We start from the raw sequence: 23,322 nt of genomic DNA on the forward strand, positions 1-23,322 counted from the left end.
TTATTTTTCTTCGTACTTATTATCTTAGTTGATGATAAAAAAATAATAATCGCGCCTAGGGGTATTTTACGTCGGATACATGAACTGGGCTGCTTTTGTAAGACGACTAAAAAATCACCGTGTATAATATTAAATTAATTTATCCAAAATTTTGAGTTCAAATTGCTTATATTTTCAAGAAAACTGCTCATTACGTTAATTTTAATGTACCTAAAGCAAAATTTAAAAACTACAGTTTGGAAAACATTATCGTTTTAATTTTATTTTTATTACACAAGATTATTGTTTGGAAACTTGTTTTGTGCGCAACGAAATGTTTGATGACGTTAGTCTTTGCGTAACTCATTTATTTTTGTCTGGGTGAACAAAAACATGAGAATACCCTTGGTAAGTCGCGGTGGCATCGCGGTTATTTGCATGGTCTTGTAAGCATGGAATGCAGGTTCAATCCCATTGAAGGAAAATCGCAGTATGACTTTTTTTTTAATTTATTGTTTTTACTTTCTTAATTGACATAAACACCACAGACAAACAGTGAGGAAGCCGTCGAGAAAAAACTTTGATCCCATATTTTGATTAAAAAAAAAACTGTAATCATTTCTCTTCTTTAAATACGACCCCCGTATTAAGGAATTTCATTATTGTACGGCGGAGGGTTTTACAAACATTTAAGTAACATGCTCAAACACACCCAGACTCAGGACAAGCATTCGTCATAAATTTGTGATTTTTTCTTTCGCCTATTCGTCCAAAATCCTTCGTGTTGGGAATCCCAAACAAATGTCACGTCTTAAACAATCATTTGACGTTAACATTTTAACATATCAATACCTTTTTTGACCCCGCAGAAACTAGGAGTTCCGCGATCCCTAACAATGACCCAAGGATAAAACATGATAAAATAAACAATTCAAGTGCTTATCCATTATAATAATAACATATGATAGTCATAAATAACTAAAATCTAAGATTATTTATTGAACTTCGGCCGTATGTACGTAAATTTTTATTTTTTACGAATTTTATACATTATTTGAATAAGTGCTAGTTTAGTCTCATAATGAGTTTATGTATGACGTCAGTATTTATAGACATATAAAATTTGATTATAACTTATTAATGATTTTATGAGAAATTGTATAAATAAAACATGTTATAGGATTTTAGACACGATTGAAAAGAAGAATAACTATTTAGAAACAAATGCATACCGAGTACTATACAATAAGTTTTTAGAAAGCATGTTGCAACTTTTTCGTGTCTGTCTGTCTGGGGCATCATAGTGCTCGAACGGATGCATCGATACCAATTTATTTATTGTTTGTACTAAAGGTGACTTATGTGCCGTTTGAGCGTTGTTGTAGATGACAGTGGGAAGAATCAAATAAAAGTAAACAACAATAAAAATAAAAATATTCTAATTAAAATAAAAACTCGTCCAGAGCAACTTAACAGAAAACTGAAATATCTAAAAGAAAACAGTTCAATTATTACGAAAACAAAAGCTTTGAAGAAATAATCAAAATCAAATCTTAACAACTAGCTACACACCATATAATACACAAAATTTTGAAAATCGTTGCATCTGTTCGAAAACAACAGAACAACATTGTACATTACATACAACATTTATTACTTCAAAAACGCCAAGCAACACCGCATGAAAACCTAGTTACGTTTTATCAGAATAAATTATTCTAAAATTGAACGATCGTTTGAATATAAACAATAATTACAATTTTACTACTTCAGTTGATTGTAAATTGTTGAGCTGGTGCGAAACAATGGTTGTTCTCAAAGATAAGATTTTGAATTTTCACCCGGACACCCTGTATGTGGCGAGGAAGGATGTGAACTTGGAAAAAGAGGAGAGGATTGAAGAAGCCCTGGATATTCTAGAAGGTTGGGTTAAGAAGCAGACGCACTTCGCTAAGAAAGATTTTTGTGAGTATTTGTAAAATTTTGTAAATAAAAATTAAACTGAAAAAGGTTCTGTCAAGATATTTTTTTGGAAAAAAAATAAAGAAATTAAGGTAATCCCTTAGATAGATTCAGAAGAAAACATTGATTATTCGAGTGTCCCTCGTTTACTTTCAACAAACCTCAAATAAAAAAAGCATAGGTAATTCCTTAAAAAAAAAAACAATTTGACTGACAAATACATAATTAAGAAATAGGTTTGATTCGAGTCTTCTTTTTCTTCTATAAATATGTACCCATACTGTTCTGGAAGCTATCAGACCTATACAAATACTAGCTGTCCCGGCGAACTACGTACCGCGTAACAGTCGATGATCACAGTTCACAGTGGAGACAAAATATTAAGGATACCCTCATCACTTAGGGTTCTGAAAAATAGATAGTAGCCCATTCTCAGACCTACTGAATACGCATATAAAATTTGGTAAAAATCATCGAGTACGGTAACTAACATCGTGACACGGGAATTTTATGTATTAGATGATAAAGAGCGTGGTAGTAAATACTATTACTGTCAATTCAGCCTATTGTGATCCAGTCCAAGCCCACTACCTTTTTTTGGTCATCGGTCATTGGGGTTGGAGGCGTGCCACATTTTCCGTGTCCTGTTCTGCCGTCCAGTCATCACAGATCTTTTAGTTTTTAACCTTTTGTTCTAAACATGAACTATGCTGATGTTATAAGGAGGTAGTTTGTGAGTTTGTTTAATTGTAGGGGGTAAACTCAGGATCTGCTGAATCAATTCTGAAAGTTATTAACCAAAACAAAGAAAAGTTATTTGTGCGTGTCAGGGGCTATTAATTATACCTGAAAAAAATATTTTTTTAAATCCTGCAACTGTAAGTTCTTCCTCCCAACTTTTAAATGGCTCCTACGTTTTTATAAACATGTCTTAGAACTCTCGAACATAATTCACCTTCAATAAAAACCAAATCCTTCAATCGTTTCGGGAGCTATGAAACCAGAGCTACAAGTTTGTAGCACCCCTCTTTTTGCTAAAAAATAGATTAGATTAGATTAGTTTAGAATATTCTTTACTGTACACCATGGAATTACCGCAGTGATTCTTAATACATACAATGTTAGGGTACAATGGCGGTCTTATCGCTAAAAGCGATATCTTCCAGACAACCTTTGGATGGACAGGGAAAGTATCAGTATGTACAGAGGTAGGTGGTGCACTATTGTTAAAAACATGTAAAGGTATACATAAACATACATAACACAGAAATAATATGAAAGAAATAAAATAAAAACATACAATAATCAGATAATCAGTGTTTGAGATGGCTACTTTAAAGAAAGGAGATGGTCTTTTACCAGTTTTTTGAAGATGCTAAGTGATACCTCTAATACCCCTCAACGACGGGAGAACGGGTCACTCGTACTAAAGATTATCTCAAAATTCTTATTTTTACTGCATAGTAATACAGTATTTTACCATTCTGTTGCATACACATGTGTAATTGCATTGCAAGCATTTGTAAATTTATCGCTTATTTAATGTTCTTGGATATCAAATTACGTTTCTTATTTCGCGATTATTTCATAACAAATTATAAAAACTAAGACAGCATAATATTTTGTGTACAAAAAAGTGATTCACATATGTAATTATATTTTTAGAAGATTTATTTGTGAGAAAATTGTCAATTAATTTTCGTTACATTTTAATTGTTTATAATTAGTTATTATGTGATTTTTTTATGGTATACCTCATCATCATCGTTATATATACCTTTATGGTGGCCCTATTTGCTAAATTATTGCTTCTTTTTCTTGCTTTGCAGTTGATGCAGAACTCTTTCGTGCCTCTTAAATGTTTTCCTTAGTGCATGAAGAGATTCCAAAGACAATTTAGATTTGGAAGTCAGACTAGGTTTCTGAATATTATGAGGTCGAGTCTCGTGAAATCACCCATTTTCTACCAGTACATAAATAATATTTACCAGATTATTTGGTTAAACGCGATGATAGTATAAATTATTAGTTCTTTTTTTTATCTTGCACGCTGTGTCCCACTCCTGGGAAAATTACTCCAGAAAACCGTCCACGATTTTCTTTAATGGGCTACTATATAAGCAGCCAGCAATTGCCATCACTTCCTAGCCAAGTCCTAAATTATAATCATTTGTAACATATTAATATTTGTTCTGCATCGGATAGTCCATTTCTCGAGGAAAACTAGGGTTAATAACTGAAGTGCGAGTCGGTTTCTATTGTTAATCATTAAGTATAAAATATAAAGATCCCACCCCAAATGAAAGCGATATTATTTTATAAAGCATACGTATACTTCCAATTTTCTTAACGTACTACCCTGTCCGACCAACCACAAGACTATATTTCGATTTTATAAAAATAAAAAACTATATTACAAACCTATTTTTAAAACAGCCTGTAAAACTTGAACAAGATTGCAATATTAAACTATATAAGCTTGTTTTCTAGATACTTTTGAGCATAAAAACGATTTTAAACAAACAGTTATATTTTGTTTATTTTTGCCCTTTTTGAAACCCTCAGTGTAGTATGAGTCGCACATAAATCGTGGTTTTCGTATTATTATATCTATAACTAGCTGTTGCCCGCGACTTCGTCCACGTGCTTAGAGTTTTCCCCGTTTTTTCCACATTGTCCATTATATCTTTGCTCCTATTAGTCGCAGCGATATGTTATGTAGCCTATAGCCTTCCTTGATAAAAAGTCTATTCAACACAAAAAGATTTTTTCAATTCGAACCAGTAGTTCCTAAGATTAGCGCGTTCAAACAAACAAAAAGAACAAACAAACTCTTCAGCTTTATATATTAGTATAGAAGTATCCATATTATGTTATGTAAAATGTTAATATGTTTTTTTCAATCGGTTTTGTTATAACAATGTTACATTTTAATCCCTTGTCATTAGTATCTTGTACCTGTCAATTTTGTCATAATGTTATTTTTCTGAGGTCGTATTTGCATTTGCGTGCGTATTTACTACGCGTCAAAATAAGCAAACTAATATTAAGTTTTGATTAACTTTTGATAGACGTGTTTGATTGGATTTGGAAATGGCCGTGGTTTTGGTACCTATGATATGTCCTTAATTCTTCCCACGTTTTTATACACTTACTTTCTTGTTTGTTTATCGTTCCGGTTTGCAACTCAATTTTGACGCACTTCCCGATGAGCTAGCAATCTGAAATTTTCAGAGTAGCTTCAAACCTGATAACAATGCAATATACAAGTATAAAAACGGCTGAACTGATTTTGAAAAAAAAGTAGATTGGAGTGATTTCTTATTCTTCATCGAGTTCTTATTTTTATAACATTTGAAAAAAAAGGGGGTTTTGGCTTGTTAAATCTATTATTTTTTGTAAGTATCTCTCACTTAACTCTTTGCGTCTCACAAACATTTAAATCACATGCACATAAACGCTTGTCCTACGCAGGGTTCACACCTGCGACACGTCGCGCACAGAGGATTTGGCATGATGATCTAGTCGGCTCTCCGTGCATTCGTAACATTGCGTATTGCATTTTTACAATATCCTTAACCTTGCTCATCATATGATCATAGTGGTTACGATTTTATTGTTTAAACCTTTGACAAGTCACGTTTTATGTATATATTTTTATGACAATAACTTTATGACATCATATTATGTAAACAAGCTGTAAATACATGAATAGCAATTACGAAATTAAATGTTAACTGACGTTATTATTCTAATTACGGGTAGTATTGACAAATATTTAAGTATTTCTAATGGGCTTTTGGTTGGTTGTTGCAACCAATAACATATAAGAAAAACCGGTTAAATGCTGGTTGAACTCGTGACTCAGAAGTGAGGTATAAATAAGCTAACAAAAAAAAAAAAGATAATAGTCACCCATACAAAAGCTATGACTGTACCCAATGTTGCACAATATCGATTTGAATTCCTATTATTTGTTGTTATAGAAAAATTACATACATATACATCAAAGTGTGAAAGTTTCAACTTTCAAGCTGAAACAGTTCATGAGATGCAAGCTAGTGATGAATGGATGGGCAGACAACCTAGCGTTATAAGGACTACCTTTTTACCCTAATTAAGACTTATATTATTCGTAAATCATAGAAATAATTGTGATCTAAAACGTCATAGGATTCGTGAGGCAAGCAAGCCCGGTCATTGATCTCGTTTTAAATCGCTGAATATATTGGAGTATTGAATGTAGCGTGATCAAATAAGAATTGCTGATATGTTAAGAAAGATTTGAAGTAATATTAGTTAATACAATACTCTATATTGTATTGTGTATACATTGGATTAGATACGGCGAACTCAAATTTTTGTTTGTTTGGCACGGCACCTACACACTTATTTGTTATTGTTCTGTATAATAATAATAATAATTTTGTAATTGAAATGACAGCGTGCTGCTGGGGAGTTTGTTGCACCGTTTCTTCTCTCACAGCAAAAGTAACCTGACCTTCAAAAAGTGCTACTTAGTAGCCTAATTTAAATAAATGAATTTTGATTGATTTTGATCTATCAAAATTCCAAATGTATGTATGTTTTTTTTATATTTCAAACGACTTTAGCATAAAAGAACTTAATTCCTTTGTAACGGGGTTTCATAAACATTCAAGACATATGCACAAAGACACCCAGACATTACAAGCATTCGTGTATCACATTTTTTTTCTGTAGCTTTGGCATGGTGACCAATACAATGGCATTTTTTTTTAATTATTTATCAGTCAGCCAGTAAAATATGATAAAAAAATGCGGATACCCGGGTATCCGGAGATATTGGTCAAACTAAGTTTATAAACTTTTATCATCATTATGTTTATGACATCTAACCGTGGTCCCTTCGTTAAATAGGAAAGCTGTTTTAGTATTTCAGTCAATTATCGCTAAAAATACAAATAATTTCTATTTCAGCTAGAGACTATCTCGAAAGGACATTGATAACAGCGAAGGGACTGGTAGAAAGAGCCAAGGTCAGGATCGACAAGCTGTGCACATTCAAGACCTTGATGCCAGACCTGTATCCATCATCAGTGTCCAGAACTGACTATGAAGTACTGGAGAAATACTTGTAAGTATGGAGTTATTCGTTGTTCTATTCATTCAAAGATAGGATGCTTAAAGCAGCAGTAGTGGACTACAGTAGGTAGATGATCTTATTATGAGTCTTGGCTTAAGCGAGGATGGGACCGGGGTGATTTTAGTCGGTACAAAACTAGAATATTCCCCTAGCCTCCGACCAGTTTCAAATTCTTCCCACCCAGAAAAAAAAGTGGTTTTATTTTCTATCCCCCTTTTTTATCGTTTTCCAGTCATTAGAAATCAATGTGTTATTAGGCTTACTAAAAGGCTAGAAGAACAAAATCTAAGTAGCAGATTAAGAGAAAATTGCAAACATCCTTTATATGACTCTTTTATTTTCCAGAAACCACGCTCATCTGCCAACTCTTACCAAGGACCATTACAGAGTATATCTGTTACAACTTAATGCTGACGATTTCTCATCCTCTGTCGTGAATACTTACTACAGATATATTGTCGTGGTAAATATTATTTTTTCCTTTATTATTATGTCTATTTTTAATAAAAAAAGGAAAAGCTCTTTGAATTTAATTCTGATTGAAACGTTCCTTGTGCAAATTGCTATACATTGCCGCTGATGATGCGTCACTTCTGATACTACAACTGTGCTGTTACGCAATGTATTACAACTTCACGATTTCTATCGCATTGTATATGTGAGTCTTTGTGAAAAAGAAATGCCTACTTGAAATACAGATTCTTAGTTTAATTTTGATCGTGTAAGGGTCAGCGTACACCCATTTTGTCACCGGTCTTAGAACCACAGAAATTAAGAGGATGACTCGGGTAATGATTCATGCCTTTTTCTAACGAGGCAAAGACAAAAGTACAAAGGTTTTTCAGAAACACTTAAGGGTTTTTAAACTGGAAGCCTTTGACACTTCAATGTAACAACCATGATCACTTTATTTTCAGACAAGTGAATATTTAAAAATCCACGACTACAACTGTGGTTTCATTGTTGCTCTGGACTTCAGAAACATCAATATTTTGAACGTAGTAGCAAAATGCACTCCGATGGAGTTAAGACAGATTGTAACGTTGATGACGGTAAGTTAAAAAAACATTGTTTTTGTAATTTTATCAAAAGATTTTAAGTCAAAGATTTGATGTTGCCCAGTACAATTGAAGGTGTTGAAAAATCTCTGTTTTGTGTAACTGTCTTTGCTAATCGATAACTTCAAACGGATATAAGGTCGCGTGTTTAGATTATATAATATATAACTTGAATGCAATATTTTCGTTTGTTCTGTCAATCATGATTGATTGATTGATTCAATCTTCCATGTTCTCACAATATAAATTGAATCGACATTTTTTACCACATGTAATTATTCAAATTTCTCTGAACTGCCATATTCTTAAGTTTTAGTAATCGAAGCAGAATTTATAGTGGTAAACCCCTTTAACGACTCTCCCGTTAAGGAAATTGATCCTTGTGTCGCGGAGGGTTTTACAAACATTTAAGTCACATGCACAACGACAGCCAGATTCAGAACGATCGTTTTTAGATCACACAAATGCCTGACTTGGCGTATCTTTGCAAATTGCAGACAAAAAAGTGATTGTATTAGTTTTGACGGCTGACGATTTATCTATTGTTTAATATTCTAGAGCTAATAATTGTAGTAATGTTAATGAATTTATTGATAAAAATATTGTATTTACTTTTATAGGAAGGCTACAGCATGAGAATAAAACAGATCCATATAATAACAGCATCCAAGATGGTGGATGCCTTGCTTGCTTTATTCAGGCAGGTGCTAAGCTCAAAGTTGGCGAAAAGGATAACGTTACATAAAAATTTAGACACCTTCTATGAATATGTCCCAAAAGACATCTTACCAATTGAATATAATGGAACTGAAAGATCGTTGAAAAAACTAAACGGTATGTATTCGAAGTTTTATTGCATGTTTTTCTTTTTCGTTGCTATAAGTTTTTTGAAAGGAGTTACAATGTATATCTCTCTGCCCGTACCGTATGAAACGAGATATGAAAATCGTTTTATTAGCGACTTTGTCGCTTTTTAAGATAGGCCCCAAATGTAACGAGCTTACCAATTAAATCTGTTGTGAAATCCACTGATCATAACTTTATCTACATGGCTTCTCTTTTAAACTTAGAAAAAAACCGCGAAACAGAAGATTTTATAGATGATCATTTTTATGATGATAAGAAACTGGCGATACTAATAAAATGTTCAGTAAAGACATAGCGTTCCTGGAATTTGGATTTAGATTAATATCGTTTGACATCAACAAATCCAGCTCGCATGCTACAGATAAACACATATTTGCAAATCTTTTTGAGCAGATTTTCTAGCGACCAAAATTAAAAAATCCCCATCCTATAATCGCTTTAGTATAATTATTTTTTGGAAAGAATTTTGATGAAGAATTTTTGTTTACAGAGGAATTTATTGCCGAACTTACTAGTGAAGAATTCGTGAAATATTTTGAAGAAATGTACAAGGCTAATACGGATGAATCTTGCAGACCTTCAGATAAATTTAATGAACAATATGTTGGAATGCCTGGATCGTTTAGAGCCTTAAGTGTAGACTAAACTGTTTGAGGTTCTAATATAAGTATATTTGTCTCTTTCTATCTTATGAGTGTTTATGATGAAGGATAGAGACAAATAGGTCTGGACCCTGATACAGAATGTGAATTCGCAAATAATGATGATGTTTTTATGTCTTTAGGCCAGTTTAATATAAACGAAATAAAATGTCTGTCATTTTAAGACGACAATTTAAAAAGTTAAAATAAAGTAAACAAGTTTTGTAATGATAATCATGAAATTTGAAATCTTAATACCTTGTAATAGAAATTAGATTTATCCTAAAACTCTGTAAAAGTATTGATTTTTAAAATAGTTTCGTCGTTTTAGTTTTAAGAAATAACTAATTTTAGTAAATCCATTTTAATATAAAATATATTTTAACGGAAGTCGGAATTAATCATTTAAGTTTTACAGATACTTGTATGTAATTTTATTTTAAACTAAAATGAATGTGTTTGGTTTTTAGTAAAAAAACAATAAGATAAAAAACATCTTTGCATTATTAACACCTTATTCATTCTTTAAGACGTTCCTTTATTTTGTCCTTCTTTTTCCTTATGAGAAATCATCAAATACTCCTTCTGCTTCATTGAGCAGAAGTCAGACTTTTACGGACTTAAACCTACCCATGTTCCTTTTTTGTCCTTTTTTGTACCGGGGCTACGGTATCCCGGACAATCCCGCTGGGCCGGCAGGCATCAGCCCTAATGACGCCCTCTGTGCTTGCTGATATCTCTTTGAGTCACAAGCGCATAAACACCGATGAAGTCAATCATGTACTTGCTAATAAACACCACCGTTCATGAGACACAGCCTAATGATTGAGGGACGAACGGAAGGATAGACCCACAAGACGCCCGTAATTAGGTTCTGATTTTAAAGTTTCTGTGGGAAATACAAAAAGCTGAGTTAAGACCGTGGCAAGCACCTTATGATCATTACTGTCTCAACACAGACACCAAATTTAATTTCTTCTTTTCTATATAGTTGATGTACAAATCAACGCGTGTTTGAGTTTAATAAAAACGCGGCTTGACACACCCCTAAAAAATTTAAGGTTGTTGTTTATCTCTCGATGTTTTCCTTCACCATTTTTAGGATGTTATAATAGGGTATTGTACAAAAAAAAACTGATAAGTCCGTCAGACAGATTTTCCAAAAATATTAAAAAGCTATTTTTCATTTATCACATCTTAAAAACTTTGGAAGATTAAAATCACTAAAATGACGAAATGTATCGTAATGGGGGCTAGTAACATCACTCGCTAGTAAAAATCGTACTGGTAAGTGACGTCATATGAGATTTTAATCACTGTATACCCTTAATTTTTTGTTTACGAGATAAAAAAAAAGATACGTATCCAATATTTTTCGGAAATCTGTCTGACGGAATAAACTGTATTCCTCTTACTCGAAAAGACTGATGAAAGAGGCTGTGAATGAATAGATACTGCCGTTTACGTCAATCTTCCATGGTTATATAGGGTGATGTATTTAAATTATCTAGATATAATTATCTTGTTAGTGCCGTTCTTACATGGTATTATTAAACTTGAAGCAATTATTACTAATTTATCATCATTAATTCTTTTAATTGGTATTGATTATAGGAAATTGCAATCATGCTACTATTTGCTGTGGGTAAACATTACATTCCTGATTGCACTTATTAATTTTGCATTATTCTTTATTATACATGGGGACATTTTTTCAAATACTTTCGTAATACAGGGTGTACCTACCACAGCCCTCGACTTAAATGTTGGTCTAGTGGTTAGTGGTCCTAATTAATATAAAGGAAGTCGTGAGTTCGATTCCCACTCAAGACAGATGTTTGTGTGATGAGCAAAATTTTTTGTTCTCTCTGTTTGTGAGTTTTTATCTATACTTGTAGGAATCTCTCATATTACAATTTTTGTTTAATTTGAGTTTTAACTCTTTTTTGCCTTTAAACTAATATTGCGGCATTTATGAAAATGGGATTCTCTATTAAAAAGCTAATTTTTTGAGGACTTTTACGAAGTTTTAAGAAAGTAAAAAAAAAACATTTTTACCTACTCATTGTGAACCCAAAATTTCATGAGAATCGGTCAAGCCGTTTCGAAGGAAACACCGCGACATGAGATTTTTATTTAATAGATGCAATATAATTAAGTCTATGTTATTCATAAGACGCTATTGTTACTTGAATTAAACAGTGGATGGCAAAAACTGACCGTGGTACTTGAATAATTAAAAAAAAAACAAGGTATGTACTGTAACATGCAGCTATAAATATTAAATATAACTGGTCAAGTATGACTCGCGACACTGAGGGTTCCGTAAAAATAAGATAAGAAACACAAAAAAAATAGATCAACCATCTTAATGACGGTACCAACCATTGCATAACTTATGAAAAATAAAAAAAATAAACACCTCACCTGTGACAATTCCAACTATATGCAATTTATCATGAGATATACCCGGTGACAGACAGACGGACTGACAACGGACCCTGTGTTAAAGATTTCGGTTCACCCTTAGTGCACGGAACCCGAAAAAAAGAAAAAAAACGGGTTTAACTTTTTAACCTTGAATTGTATAAAGTTAAAGGTCAAGTAGAGTTGCTCGTTAGGTAAAGATGTTTCGATAAAAACAATTAAAAACATTTAATTGGGTATTTAATCAGGCAAGATTACTTAAAGCAATCTTAATTAATTACGTTGAGATTAACACGACATTATATAAAAAAAAAACATTCAAGAAATAGATTTGACTTTTACTTGCAAGTTTTTTTCGATACCTATTTTTTATTTGAAAAAACCTCTCCTGCATTATTAAAATTAATTCTCTTAGAGGAGACGAATTTTACAAAAAATTAAGTCAAAGATACCCAGATTTAGGACAAGCACTTGCGGGACACAAATACTTGTCTAAGCGGGGATCGAACCCGAAACGTCGCTCTCAGTGCGTTTTTGGAGTGGTGACCTCAATCACTCGGCTATCCGTGCAGTCAAATAAATAAATTTGAAAACATGATAACGCATTTTTGTAACACCTTGTATGTATAAAATGGAAAGTATTAAATCACAATTAATTGAATCTCAATTATAGCAAGTTTACTTTGTTAGCAATACAATAGACGATAAAATATAATTTATATCAAATACAGGCCATAAGTTATAAAAATAAACGACATTTTTATGACATGAAAGTACATTTCTCGAAAACTACTTATCCGATTTTGATGTATCATTAATTTCTTATTGCAACTTTACTATAAACCGAGGAAAAATTGTTAAACTTTATAGCTGTTTATGTATTTTTTGTTCCTATCGTATACAAATTAATTTATAATAATTTTATGAAAAGCACAGGAACCTGCAAAAAAAAAACATTTTTTTTTTACCACAAAGACCTCCATCTTCAAACAAAAGTACTAAGCCAGTCTTGATGAATATTTGATGGGGATAAATAAAAAAATCGGTTCAGCACATCCAAAGTTAAGCGTAACCAACATAAAAAATTAGAACCTACTTATTGAAGTCAGTTAAAAATATGGCCGAGTGGTCACCCAGTGGTATAGGTCACCACACCAAACCTATTGTGCGCAAATTATCGCGGGTTCGCTCCCCGCGTCGCACAAGCATAAATATTATTACGTCAGGGTATCTTGGTTCATGTTACCAAAATATTAATGTGGGGATGAAAGGGCAAGGTGTCAAGCTGGTAAACTGAGTGAGAGCGGGATAGTGTGAAAGAGAAGGGTAAATGGGAGTAATGGTGGAAGACGATAAGAGAGAAGATGCATGAACAATTAAAGAAACTGTTTTATAATTGATTTTACAAAAATAAAAGAAGCTAAAACACTATTAAGACGTTTGATTTCCCACATTAATGTATTTTTTGGTTTTATTTTCAAGTTTAAATTAGTTTTATTTTAAGAAAAAAAAACATAGTGTTTTGTTTTCGTGTTCAAATAAATACGTTTATGAACTCTGTATTTAAATGAAAAGATTGAACTGAAAAACCATTGACGTAATACTTGTTTATTTCAATATTATTTTTGAAATTGTGTCAATTTCATTTCAGAATTAATTCTCAGGGACTAAGGTTCAAATTAAACCCTTGGGTTGATTTACGTCAGTGCATTCGATTCGACATATCTCCAAGTCGTATCTTTGGCGTGGGATCAAATATTTAAGCTGGTGATACACTGGAGTATTTATTTGAAAATACCGAATTACTTCAATCTACTGAATGTCCATTCTAATAAATCCATCAAAGTATGTTAAAGTAAAAAAAAATCAAAACCTTCCTTTTCTTGATTGATTGTCACTCACTGTCAATTCACTGTCATTTCGTAAATATTTTTTTATAATGAAGTATGTTGTATAATTTGTTTAGATTTTTTTTTTTTATAAGGCCGAGGAAGAGCTCTTTCCCGAACCGAAGATTTCGTCGATCAATCGACGTTCGATATTTGGACAAAAACAACGGATGCTGTTTGTTTACATTATGAGCATTTCTTCAAACAGAGCAGCGAGCATTGGTACAAACGTTGCATTACAAGAAACGTTCGACATAATGCTCAAGTGTGTCACCATCTTAATATATATTTTTTAATTCAATGTATTTTTTACTACTTATATGCGTAAATAACTTCAGTCATTGTTTTCAAAATAAAACATTAATTGTTGTTGTTTTTATCGTGTTGTGGTGTAATGACCGGTTTCGGTTAGACCATGTCTGAAGGCCAAGGTCAAATGCAGGCCCAAATTCAAGTTTGAAATTCTCCCGGCACAGGTTTTGCAGGATATAATATCACTCTTTAAATATTCAAAACAAAATATGTTTGACTAAGGCCCGATTTTTCAATCGTCAGATAACTTTTGTCTGAGGAATAAATATGGCCGTTTGACATATTTTCTATACAAAAGCTGTCAAAACGTCAAACATATCCGTCGAATAAAAGATATCTGGCGATTGAAAAATCACCCCTTAATCTTATAAAATAAACCTGTTGTGAAAAAATCCAATATTCAATTCCGATTCAATTTTTTTTTTGGAAATCTGGCTAATGGCCTAAACAGTTTTTTTGTTGTCAAATAACCTATTAAATTTAACTTAAATTAAGCTGGCGTAAACTAAGCTTCTTCTTTAGTTCAGACATTAGTGTTTTTAATGTGAGTAAAAAAACACAGTTTCTTTTCTGGACTAGCCTTTGGGAGAAAAAGCCAGATCGAGAGAGCAGAGCTGAATCTAAGCAAGCCTGTGCCATGAAATGGCATGAATGTCCAAAAGAGCTTATGCACCGGCATCATTTTTGAGGGTACAACCCGACACACAATGATACCACCAGAGTGGCACGACAAAATTATGTCTGGCGAAACTGACCTGCTGAGTAAAATCGCCAGATATAGTGTCTTAACGTACAAAATAATTGTACTGTTTGTTGTATGTAAGCACGAGAACTTAACTACTCCTAAACGGCTAGATCGATTTGAATGATATATTTTGTACGCCCTTTGGGGCCCTAGTAGCAAATCAGCTCGTCGGAACGAATTGCACCGGATCAGATAGTCAATGAAAAATATTTTGAATGCCGTTTAAGTGCATACGATAAAGAATCCTCTTAGCTTCAAAAACTGGTTCTCGTAAATACTGTTTAAGTGTATGTTGAACTCGTGTCATTGAGGGATCCACAGAAAAAGGCAAATTTGTTAAAAAAAATGTCACCTATCGAATTTATGATCTTACGTGTTAAAACAGCAATAGAAATCTTTAAAAATTTTGGCCTGTTGATAAGGTAATGGACCAACAGGCTGAGTCTTAGTAATAAGGTTTCATTTTTACCTTTGCTTACGGAATCCTAAAATGTGACATAAATGTGTGTATAAATCTGTAATTATGTTAATCAACTTATGTAAGTTATTGAATATTGATTTGAAAATAATATATTATCTGAGTTGTATATTATACGCCTATACCATAATGAAGTTATTAGTCATAATAAAATCGGTTCAAATCCAATCGGCTTAAATCCAATTTTAGACCCCTCTTTAACCATTTCGAGTATAAAAAGTAAAAAGAAAACGTTTATCGAGTTCCGCACCAGAAAAGTTTAAAAATGGTTAGTATTACTAATCCGCCGTCTGTCCATCTGTTCGCTTCATCTGTGGCTATAATTTGTGATAATTCGAAATTTTCAGAAAAAAAGATATATCTTATCGCTATAAAAACAAACACAAAAATACAGAATAAAATAAACATTCAAAGGTCATTCATTGGGTTATCATGTTGCAGACTACTTTTTTTTGCACATTTAAGATATGCCAACTTCTTAACTCTTCAAAATACTGCTACAGAACCATACGTGCGCAAGCCAAATTCACGCTTTGCCGTCTATTTAACAAAGTTCTAACAATAACGCGTTAATTATTTAGTAAGTTTTTTTTTTTAAAGACGTTGCAATGTTTCTGCAAGAAGTCTTACATATACTACTAGCTGTTGCCCGCGACTTTGTCCGCGTGGACTTCAGTTTACAGACAGGCTGAGTTACTTTCAAATTACGCATATTATATTTAAGCCAAATTTCAAAGCCTTTAAAATAAGTTTCATTCAAACTTTGACCCCCATTATACCCCCTTGCAAACCTTTTTTCCAATTAAAAGTTAGCCTTCATCCTTTCTCAGGCTCGAGACTATCTGTGTTCCAAATTTTATTACAATCGGTTCAGTAGCTTTGGCGTGACAGCGAGACAAACAGACAGAGATACTTTCGCATTTATAATATTAAGTAAGTATGGTTAAATATAGGTATTTATAGCTGTGCGAAACGAAATCATTTTAAGTGTTATTCTGACGTTGGAAGCTGAGGCACGCGTGTGATGGAGACTATACCTTACAATCGTTTATTATTACTGCCACCAAATGCCCTTCATAATATACGGAAAATACATAACTTGGACCAACCGAAAAGACTCGCTGAAGCCATTTATTTATTAAGGGAGTGGCTGAAGAAACAGGATCATATCGTGAAAAAAGATTTCAGTGAGTTTTTTTTCTGTTTACTTATATTGTTGTGGCTAATTGGTGTTTGTAATTTTAAATTCCGTTTTTTTCAAACTTTATGCTCATAATTTGTTTACTAAAATTATGAACTCATATGTGAAATACTTGTTAAAAATTGAAAATAATTATTTTTAATCCTCTATCCGATTTTTGAATTACATAGATTTGTTTGTGTACATAAATTATTAAATTAATAAATAATGTTATTAGCATTAGAATAATAATTTAGTTTTCGTTTAAAAAACTAATACAATATTGATGAAAAGCATAAATAAAGATTTCAAACAGATAATGTGATATTTTTTGTAATTACCAAATTTTACAACAAATTTAAATGCATTAGTGGTTTCTTAGGTTTACGCGAATGTTAGACATTGAAATGAAACGACTTTTACGGATTTTATCGCGGTTTAATTTTTGGTTTTAGTTCCCGACGTTTCGTCTGGTCTGCCCGTGACCATCATACCTGCAAAGGTGTCGAAACGTCGGGAACTAAAACCAAAAATTAAACCGCGATAAAATCCGTAAAAGTCGTTTCATTTTAAATGCATTATATTAACGTTTTGAATATAATGCATTCAGACATATTTATTTTGCATCCTGGGTCCCATTTCTGGGCATGACTATAATCCATTTGGATTTAAGGTTTTGTGTCTTAAATCAGTTTTTACCAATTATTTAGAAGTATAAAAATAAAGACCAACCAGTCTCCTCGATATTAACATATTTTCCCACGTTTTTATTCACTCAGTTTTCTTGTTTGTTTGCTTGTCGTTTTGGTTGTATATTTACTACTTATTTTGAGGCACTTCCCGATAAGCTAGCAGGCTGAAATTTTCAGGGTAACTTCAAACCCGATGACGATGCAATTTACAACTATAAAAACGGCTGGGCCAATTTTACAGAATAATTAAGAGAGGACAAAAAACTTCATCTATACTCTATATACTAATATATAAAGCTAAAGAGTTTGTTTGTTTGTTTGAACGCGCTAATCTCAGGAACTACTGGTCCAAATTGAAAAATTATTTTTGTGTTGAATAGACCTTTCATCGAGGAAGGCTTTAGGCTATAAACCATCACGCTGCGACTAATAGGAGCTAAGATATAATGGAAGGCAGGTATACCTAAATCATAACTTATATCTTCTACCCACGGGGACGAAGTCGCGGGCAACAGCTTGTAACTTATAAATGGTAAACAGGATTTCACACATTGGCTTATTTTTTTATAATATTATGGGCCATGCATGTTGTATGCCTAATGTTTATCAATAAAATTAAAGTGTCATTTCGTTATTTTAGATACTAAATTATTCATTTTTTTTGCCTATACGGCTGTTATTTGGACCTTTGTTTAGGATTGATTTCCGTATGTTAGTTCACAACAAAGATATTAATGCAAACATAAACTGGGTTCACACAGCCGAAGATAGATCTCGATGGAGTGCAATTAGGGAGGCTTATGCCCAGCTGCGAACGAATATGGACTGTTCCAGCTCACACATAAACCATTCTGCATTTTCAGGTGACGAATATTTGGAGAAATCGCTCATATCATGCAAAGGTTCGGTAGAGAAAGTGAAACACCAGTTAAATAGTTCATGCACTATGAGAACTATGATTCCAAGGTTTTTCGCTGTGAGCAACGCTAAAACTGAACTGAAGGAACTTTTGGATCTTGCGTAAGTATTCTATGTTTGAGTTTTAATAGAAATTTTGGTTGAATGGAAGCTTTTTACAGATTTTGTATGGTTGAGTATAACGATGTGGTTAACGTGGTCCCAGATGTGGACTAACACACCCTTATAAAAATCAGGCTTCCTTTAGATTTTTTCCTTCAACGTTTTTAGCAAGAGATAATTGCCTCGTTACCCTACTCATGTTATGAACGTGAAACTTTGTTTGATGAATGGATATTTGTTACTTTTCACGAAAAAACAACTGGAAGAATTTGGACGAAGGTTAGTACACAGATAGTTTCTAACCTGGATTAACATATAGGATAGTTTGATTTGTTAGTGATAGTGTCTTTGATTTGTAGCGGATGGAGAAGTTGGTAATTGCTAGTATGCACATGAATTACGTATATTTGTTGCGAGCCGAGATTCAAGCTACAATTTTTGATTGGTAGTATTGATAGCCTTCGGAATGTCCAATGGCTATATCACTAGGCTCCAAAGCTTGTTTTTTTACCTTTTACCCGTAAGGATTCTAGTAAAAATGCATTCTCCATTCTTGGAGTTTCAAAATTGGTTAAATGTGGAAACTTGCAATGGTATTCAAATGTAATTATGTTGATTACAGATGGCTCATACCGCTTCCGACCGTCACAAAGGACTTTTACAGAGTGATCATGGTCAAAGTAAATGATAAACAGTTTACAGCTGAGAGTTTCATGCAATTCTATCAATACTCTATTATTGTAAGTATACATTTTTTTTCTTCAAGTTTTCACAAACATTCAAATTGCGTGCATAAAAGCACCTAGACTCAGAATCGGAGATCACACAAATGCTTGTCCTCCGCGGGGATCGAATCCGTCAGACGTCGCGCTCAGTAGGTTTGGCATGCTGACATCAAACACTCGTCTTCCGTCATATGCCAAGCTAAAATGAAAGTAGGCTTGTCACATTATCATTGTTCAGGATGGGCAAAGAACATCATCTACTGAACGCTGGTGGAAGATGTGTGACTGTCTTGAGATCTTGTCAATGTCGAAGATTTTGGATTCAAGGGGGCTTTACCCAGCAGTGATATAAATGAAAGGTTTTTAACAAGTCTCTTCGACTTATGAGCTTACGATAAATGTGTAAAATAAGTAACTAACCAGTTAACTGGCCTGTTGGTCCAGTGGTTAGTGGCAATAACTGCCACACCAGAGGACGAGGGTTCGATTCCCAACAGGAGTGTAATATATTTTGTGTGACGAGGAGAATCATTTGTTCTGATTCTGGGTGTTATTTATCTACAATATTTATGTATTTAGAAATGTATAAAGACGTTTACCAGTTTTCTAGTAGTACTCTTAATACAAGCTTCGCTTAGTTTGAGACCAGATGGCGTTGTTCGGAACTTGCGGAATATTTTTATCACATTAAGTCATTTGAGCTCTTACTCACTTCAATTTACCAAAGCCCCACATTGCACATTCTCTTAATTAAAATATAATTATCCTTTATCATTACAGGTTTGTGAATACCTAAAAGCTCACGACTATGTGAACGGTTTTATCATTGTCCACGATTACAGTGAACTAAACGTCGTGGATTTAGTGACAAAAATGAGTGTTACGGAGTTGCAACAATACGTCACTTTGATAATTGTAAGTATACATCTATAAATAATATGAAACTGGATTGTCTGTCTGTTATATAATTGAAATAACAAAGTTTGCAAGTTATGTGCACGAAGACACTCAGACTCCGGACAAGCATTCATCGATCACACAAATTATTGTCCTACGCGGGGATCGAAACCGCAGCACGTCGCGCACAGTGAGTTTGGCGTGGTGACCTAAAACACTCGGCTATCCGTGTACGTGTGCTATTGTACGGAAGCCCCACCAAGTCATATCTTAGTTCCTTCTATCTTATACATCACCAGTTCTGTTGTAAAACCAAAAACACCACACCACCACCACGGAGTGAATGTTAAAAAATTCAACCCATGTTTGGAGGGATATGTCAGACAGTCAGCTGGCCAAAAATACCCCGGCCTCGCCCTTACCGACGCCGCGACGCGAGATCGCTTGCGTGTGCGCTGAAAACACACATTCATAATTCTTCCAATGAATTTCAGGAAGGCTACGGGGCAAGATTAAAAGGCATACATATATTAACTGATTCGAAAACAATTGAATTATTCGTGAAAACTCTCAAACAGTTGTTCAGCAAGAAAATCGGTGAAAGAATATTTACCCATCCAACTTACGAGGACTTGCATGAAATCATTCCTAAAGAAATGCTGCCGGTAGAATACGGAGGGACTGAAAGGTCTATCAAAGAATTGCAAGGTATGTTATATTGTTACCTGGGTGCAATGTTACAACGGTTGCTTTGTAACATTGGGTGTTTGTGGTACCTTCGTTGTATCTGAATTCCATAACACAAGTGCCTTGGCAACTTACTTTGGGTTCAGAACAATGTATGTGATGTTGTCCGCATTTATTTATTTGTAAAAACCAAAATTGGATAACTGGTAAAAAAAATATTTTTAAAAACTTTCTAGAATTGATCAGAAAACTAAACTTGTTATCCTGATTCTAAATAATATTATGTAAGTACATATTTTTAACTGATCAACTTTTACAAAAAAGAAACGTGCTACTTTCATAACTACTGGTAAGGAAACATCATACAAAAACTCATTTTCAATTATAATATAGCTGAAAATTTTAATGAGCAGATATGACTTACTCGTAACACTTGCAAAAGAATAATTAAAATTTCAAAAAAAAAATTCAAAGAAAAATTTCAAATCTGGCATAGGCCTTTGGTATGCTTTATGTCTCTCAGTAAAATAAAGATTCTCCTAACAATGTCAGCATCCAAAAAAAAAATGCGAGAGAAGGCTAAAACTAAAAAAAATAATTGTCTTTTTATTTTCAACGTCTGTTACTTTAATAACTTCTAAATCTCATTTCAGGGGATTGGCTCGAAGCAATAAGTTCAGATGAACATGTGGCTTACATGAAAATGATGAACAAAGCCTGCACTGATGAATCCAAGAGACTAACGGGAAAATTCAACGAGGATTACCTTGGAATGCCGGGATCCTTCAGGAGCTTGACTGTAGATTAGAATCACTAGGAAATAGATAATAAGAAATTATGGGATACTTAGACGTCTTTTTTTGGATGGGGAATCATCAAATGACTCCTTCCGCTTTGGGTTGAGTGGAAGTGTCAGACTTTTACTGACTCAATCCCACCCATCTTCCTTCCTTAGACTTTTTTGTTCTTCGGGAATTCGCCGGCCTGATCCTGGCTGGATAATTTGGTGGTGAGCTCCCCATCACTAACCGTCCACTGGCCCGCAGGCAACTGCGGTGGCCGGGAGGAAACGAGGGATATATTTTAGTCTGGACCCTTAATAAATTTGTCTGTGTAAGGAATCTAGTTCTAGCTATATTAATAAGAAATTCTAGTATTACTCTATCTAATAGGTGGTATTTTTCACTTTCTGGTGATCTAAGCCCTGGTGGTCTCGGTGCGATATACCCCGAGTTTTGTAAAGTCAGAGGGTCTACCATCTTGGTTTCTGAGACTTTTGCAGTTGTGAAATAGGATGCCACTCAAAGCTGTATGGTGCTGACCTACATACAAGTTCAATAGTTTTTTCTTGCGTAAGGAGGAATTGATTCCTGTAAGTGGGATTCGTTCCGGTAAATGTATGAAACTGCTTCTACTTCAGGTATGTGAGCGTAATAATTTCTTTTAACGCTAACGAAATAATTTTGTATGGGCACTTGTTGGACCGTCTGAACGAAAAAGTGTAGCAAAGTCCTCGGATAGTGCTATTCTGTTAGATAGCAAAAAGGTTGAATCAGAAGATGATGGTCCAAAAAGATAAAAAGTTACGTGAAAAAGAAAACTATTTTATTGCATCTCTTAGCGTTTCGTTTCACCCTTTGGGTATAAAACTAAAAAAAAAACGTTTAAACACTACAAAAAGACTGACAAAACAATAATAGCAAATGTGCAGCAAAAAATGTTGCTAAATAGCAAATGACTTTAAGAGTGATAAAAACCAGATGTGTTTTGAAGGCGCTTACTCGATCCATGCAAATGCTTAAAGTGGCTATTACTTTGTTTTACACCAATACTCATAGATTACAAGAGGGCATTTTAAGATGATTGATTAAGTCTCGTGTGACGTCACTTACTAGTACTCTTCTTACTGGCGTTTGCTAGACCATACTTTCATAAGGTTCCTCGATGTTTTGATGACCACTGATACTTTTTTTATTGATTTGGTGAAATTAGCAAAATTTGTCCTATATTTATTTTTATCTATCTCAGAAACAGGGTTCCATTTAAATTTTAAGCACGAAACCCTAAATCTAGATAACGATAGATAGTCACTGTATGGATAAATGCAGATGATGATGACACAGTGCATCGACATCAAACTCTAAAGAAAAGGCCGTAGGGTCATAGGACCGTTTGTGAATGCGAGTTAGCGAACTTCACGCTATAGAGCAGCGTCTCTCTGTGTGCGTAAATTGTTAAGCTGTGTGTGTTATAGAAATAAATATCAGAGCTTTCCTGTTTCGGAAACACTTAAAATTGTGGGACTTGCATTTTGCGTCTCATCGGGCTGAGAATGAGATTAACGAAAGACACCTGTGTTGATGCATACGCTTGGGTACCATAATATTGTTGCAACAGCTGTTTGTCCTTGCGACCGTTTTCGCGAAAACAGTAAAGAAATTATTTGTAGTGCTAGCAGAACATGACAGAACACAGATACTAGAAACTTTGTACCATGTAAATCTACCCATAAAATAAAAGACATAATAGACACTTAATTATAGTCTAAGGCGTATACAGAGCTGGAACAAGAAAAACATTTGATACAAGATATAGTAGGTCAAGAATAATTGTTTTACTGGTAAACGTCTGTAGGTAA

The 23,322-nt window shown here is 33.7% G+C and overlaps 2 protein-coding genes across 2 annotated transcripts; both read left to right on the plus strand.

Annotated features, from left to right (window-relative positions):
* The first annotated feature begins 1,730 nt into the window (after positions 1 to 1,730).
* On the plus strand, positions 1,731 to 10,119 carry LOC113494139 (alpha-tocopherol transfer protein-like). The gene is made up of 6 exons (XM_026872329.1): positions 1,731 to 1,944; positions 6,901 to 7,057; positions 7,412 to 7,529; positions 7,984 to 8,118; positions 8,745 to 8,958; positions 9,482 to 10,119. The coding sequence occupies exons 1-6, from the start codon at positions 1,785 to 1,787 to the stop codon at positions 9,634 to 9,636; spliced, it is 939 nt and encodes a 312-aa protein (XP_026728130.1). The 5' UTR covers positions 1,731 to 1,784; the 3' UTR covers positions 9,637 to 10,119.
* A 6,321-nt stretch (positions 10,120 to 16,440) lies between these two features.
* LOC113494148 (alpha-tocopherol transfer protein-like) lies at positions 16,441 to 21,533 on the plus strand. The gene is made up of 6 exons (XM_026872341.1): positions 16,441 to 16,670; positions 18,219 to 18,375; positions 18,998 to 19,115; positions 19,881 to 20,015; positions 20,492 to 20,705; positions 21,338 to 21,533. The coding sequence occupies exons 1-6, from the start codon at positions 16,508 to 16,510 to the stop codon at positions 21,490 to 21,492; spliced, it is 942 nt and encodes a 313-aa protein (XP_026728142.1). The 5' UTR covers positions 16,441 to 16,507; the 3' UTR covers positions 21,493 to 21,533.
* The last annotated feature ends 1,789 nt before the right edge of the window (positions 21,534 to 23,322 follow it).

The sequence above is a fragment of the Trichoplusia ni genome, chromosome 1, assembly GCF_003590095.1.
Source record: "Trichoplusia ni isolate ovarian cell line Hi5 chromosome 1, tn1, whole genome shotgun sequence".
In the NCBI taxonomy this organism is placed as follows: Eukaryota; Metazoa; Arthropoda; class Insecta; order Lepidoptera; family Noctuidae; genus Trichoplusia; species Trichoplusia ni.

Excerpts from the sequence above, each read along its gene's own strand:
- LOC113494139 (XM_026872329.1), top strand. The coding sequence starts at position 1,785 with ATGGTTGTTCTCAAAGATAAGATTTTGAATTTTCACCCGGACACCCTG. Across the intron at positions 1,945-6,900 it reads CTTCGCTAAGAAAGATTTTT|CTAGAGACTATCTCGAAAGG; the intron begins GTGAGTATTTGT and ends TTTCTATTTCAG. Across the intron at positions 7,530-7,983 it reads ACTACAGATATATTGTCGTG|ACAAGTGAATATTTAAAAAT; the intron begins GTAAATATTATT and ends CTTTATTTTCAG.
- LOC113494148 (XM_026872341.1), top strand. The coding sequence starts at position 16,508 with ATGGAGACTATACCTTACAATCGTTTATTATTACTGCCACCAAATGCC. Across the intron at positions 18,376-18,997 it reads AAGGAACTTTTGGATCTTGC|ATGGCTCATACCGCTTCCGA; the intron begins GTAAGTATTCTA and ends TGTTGATTACAG. Across the intron at positions 20,706-21,337 it reads GTCTATCAAAGAATTGCAAG|GGGATTGGCTCGAAGCAATA; the intron begins GTATGTTATATT and ends ATCTCATTTCAG.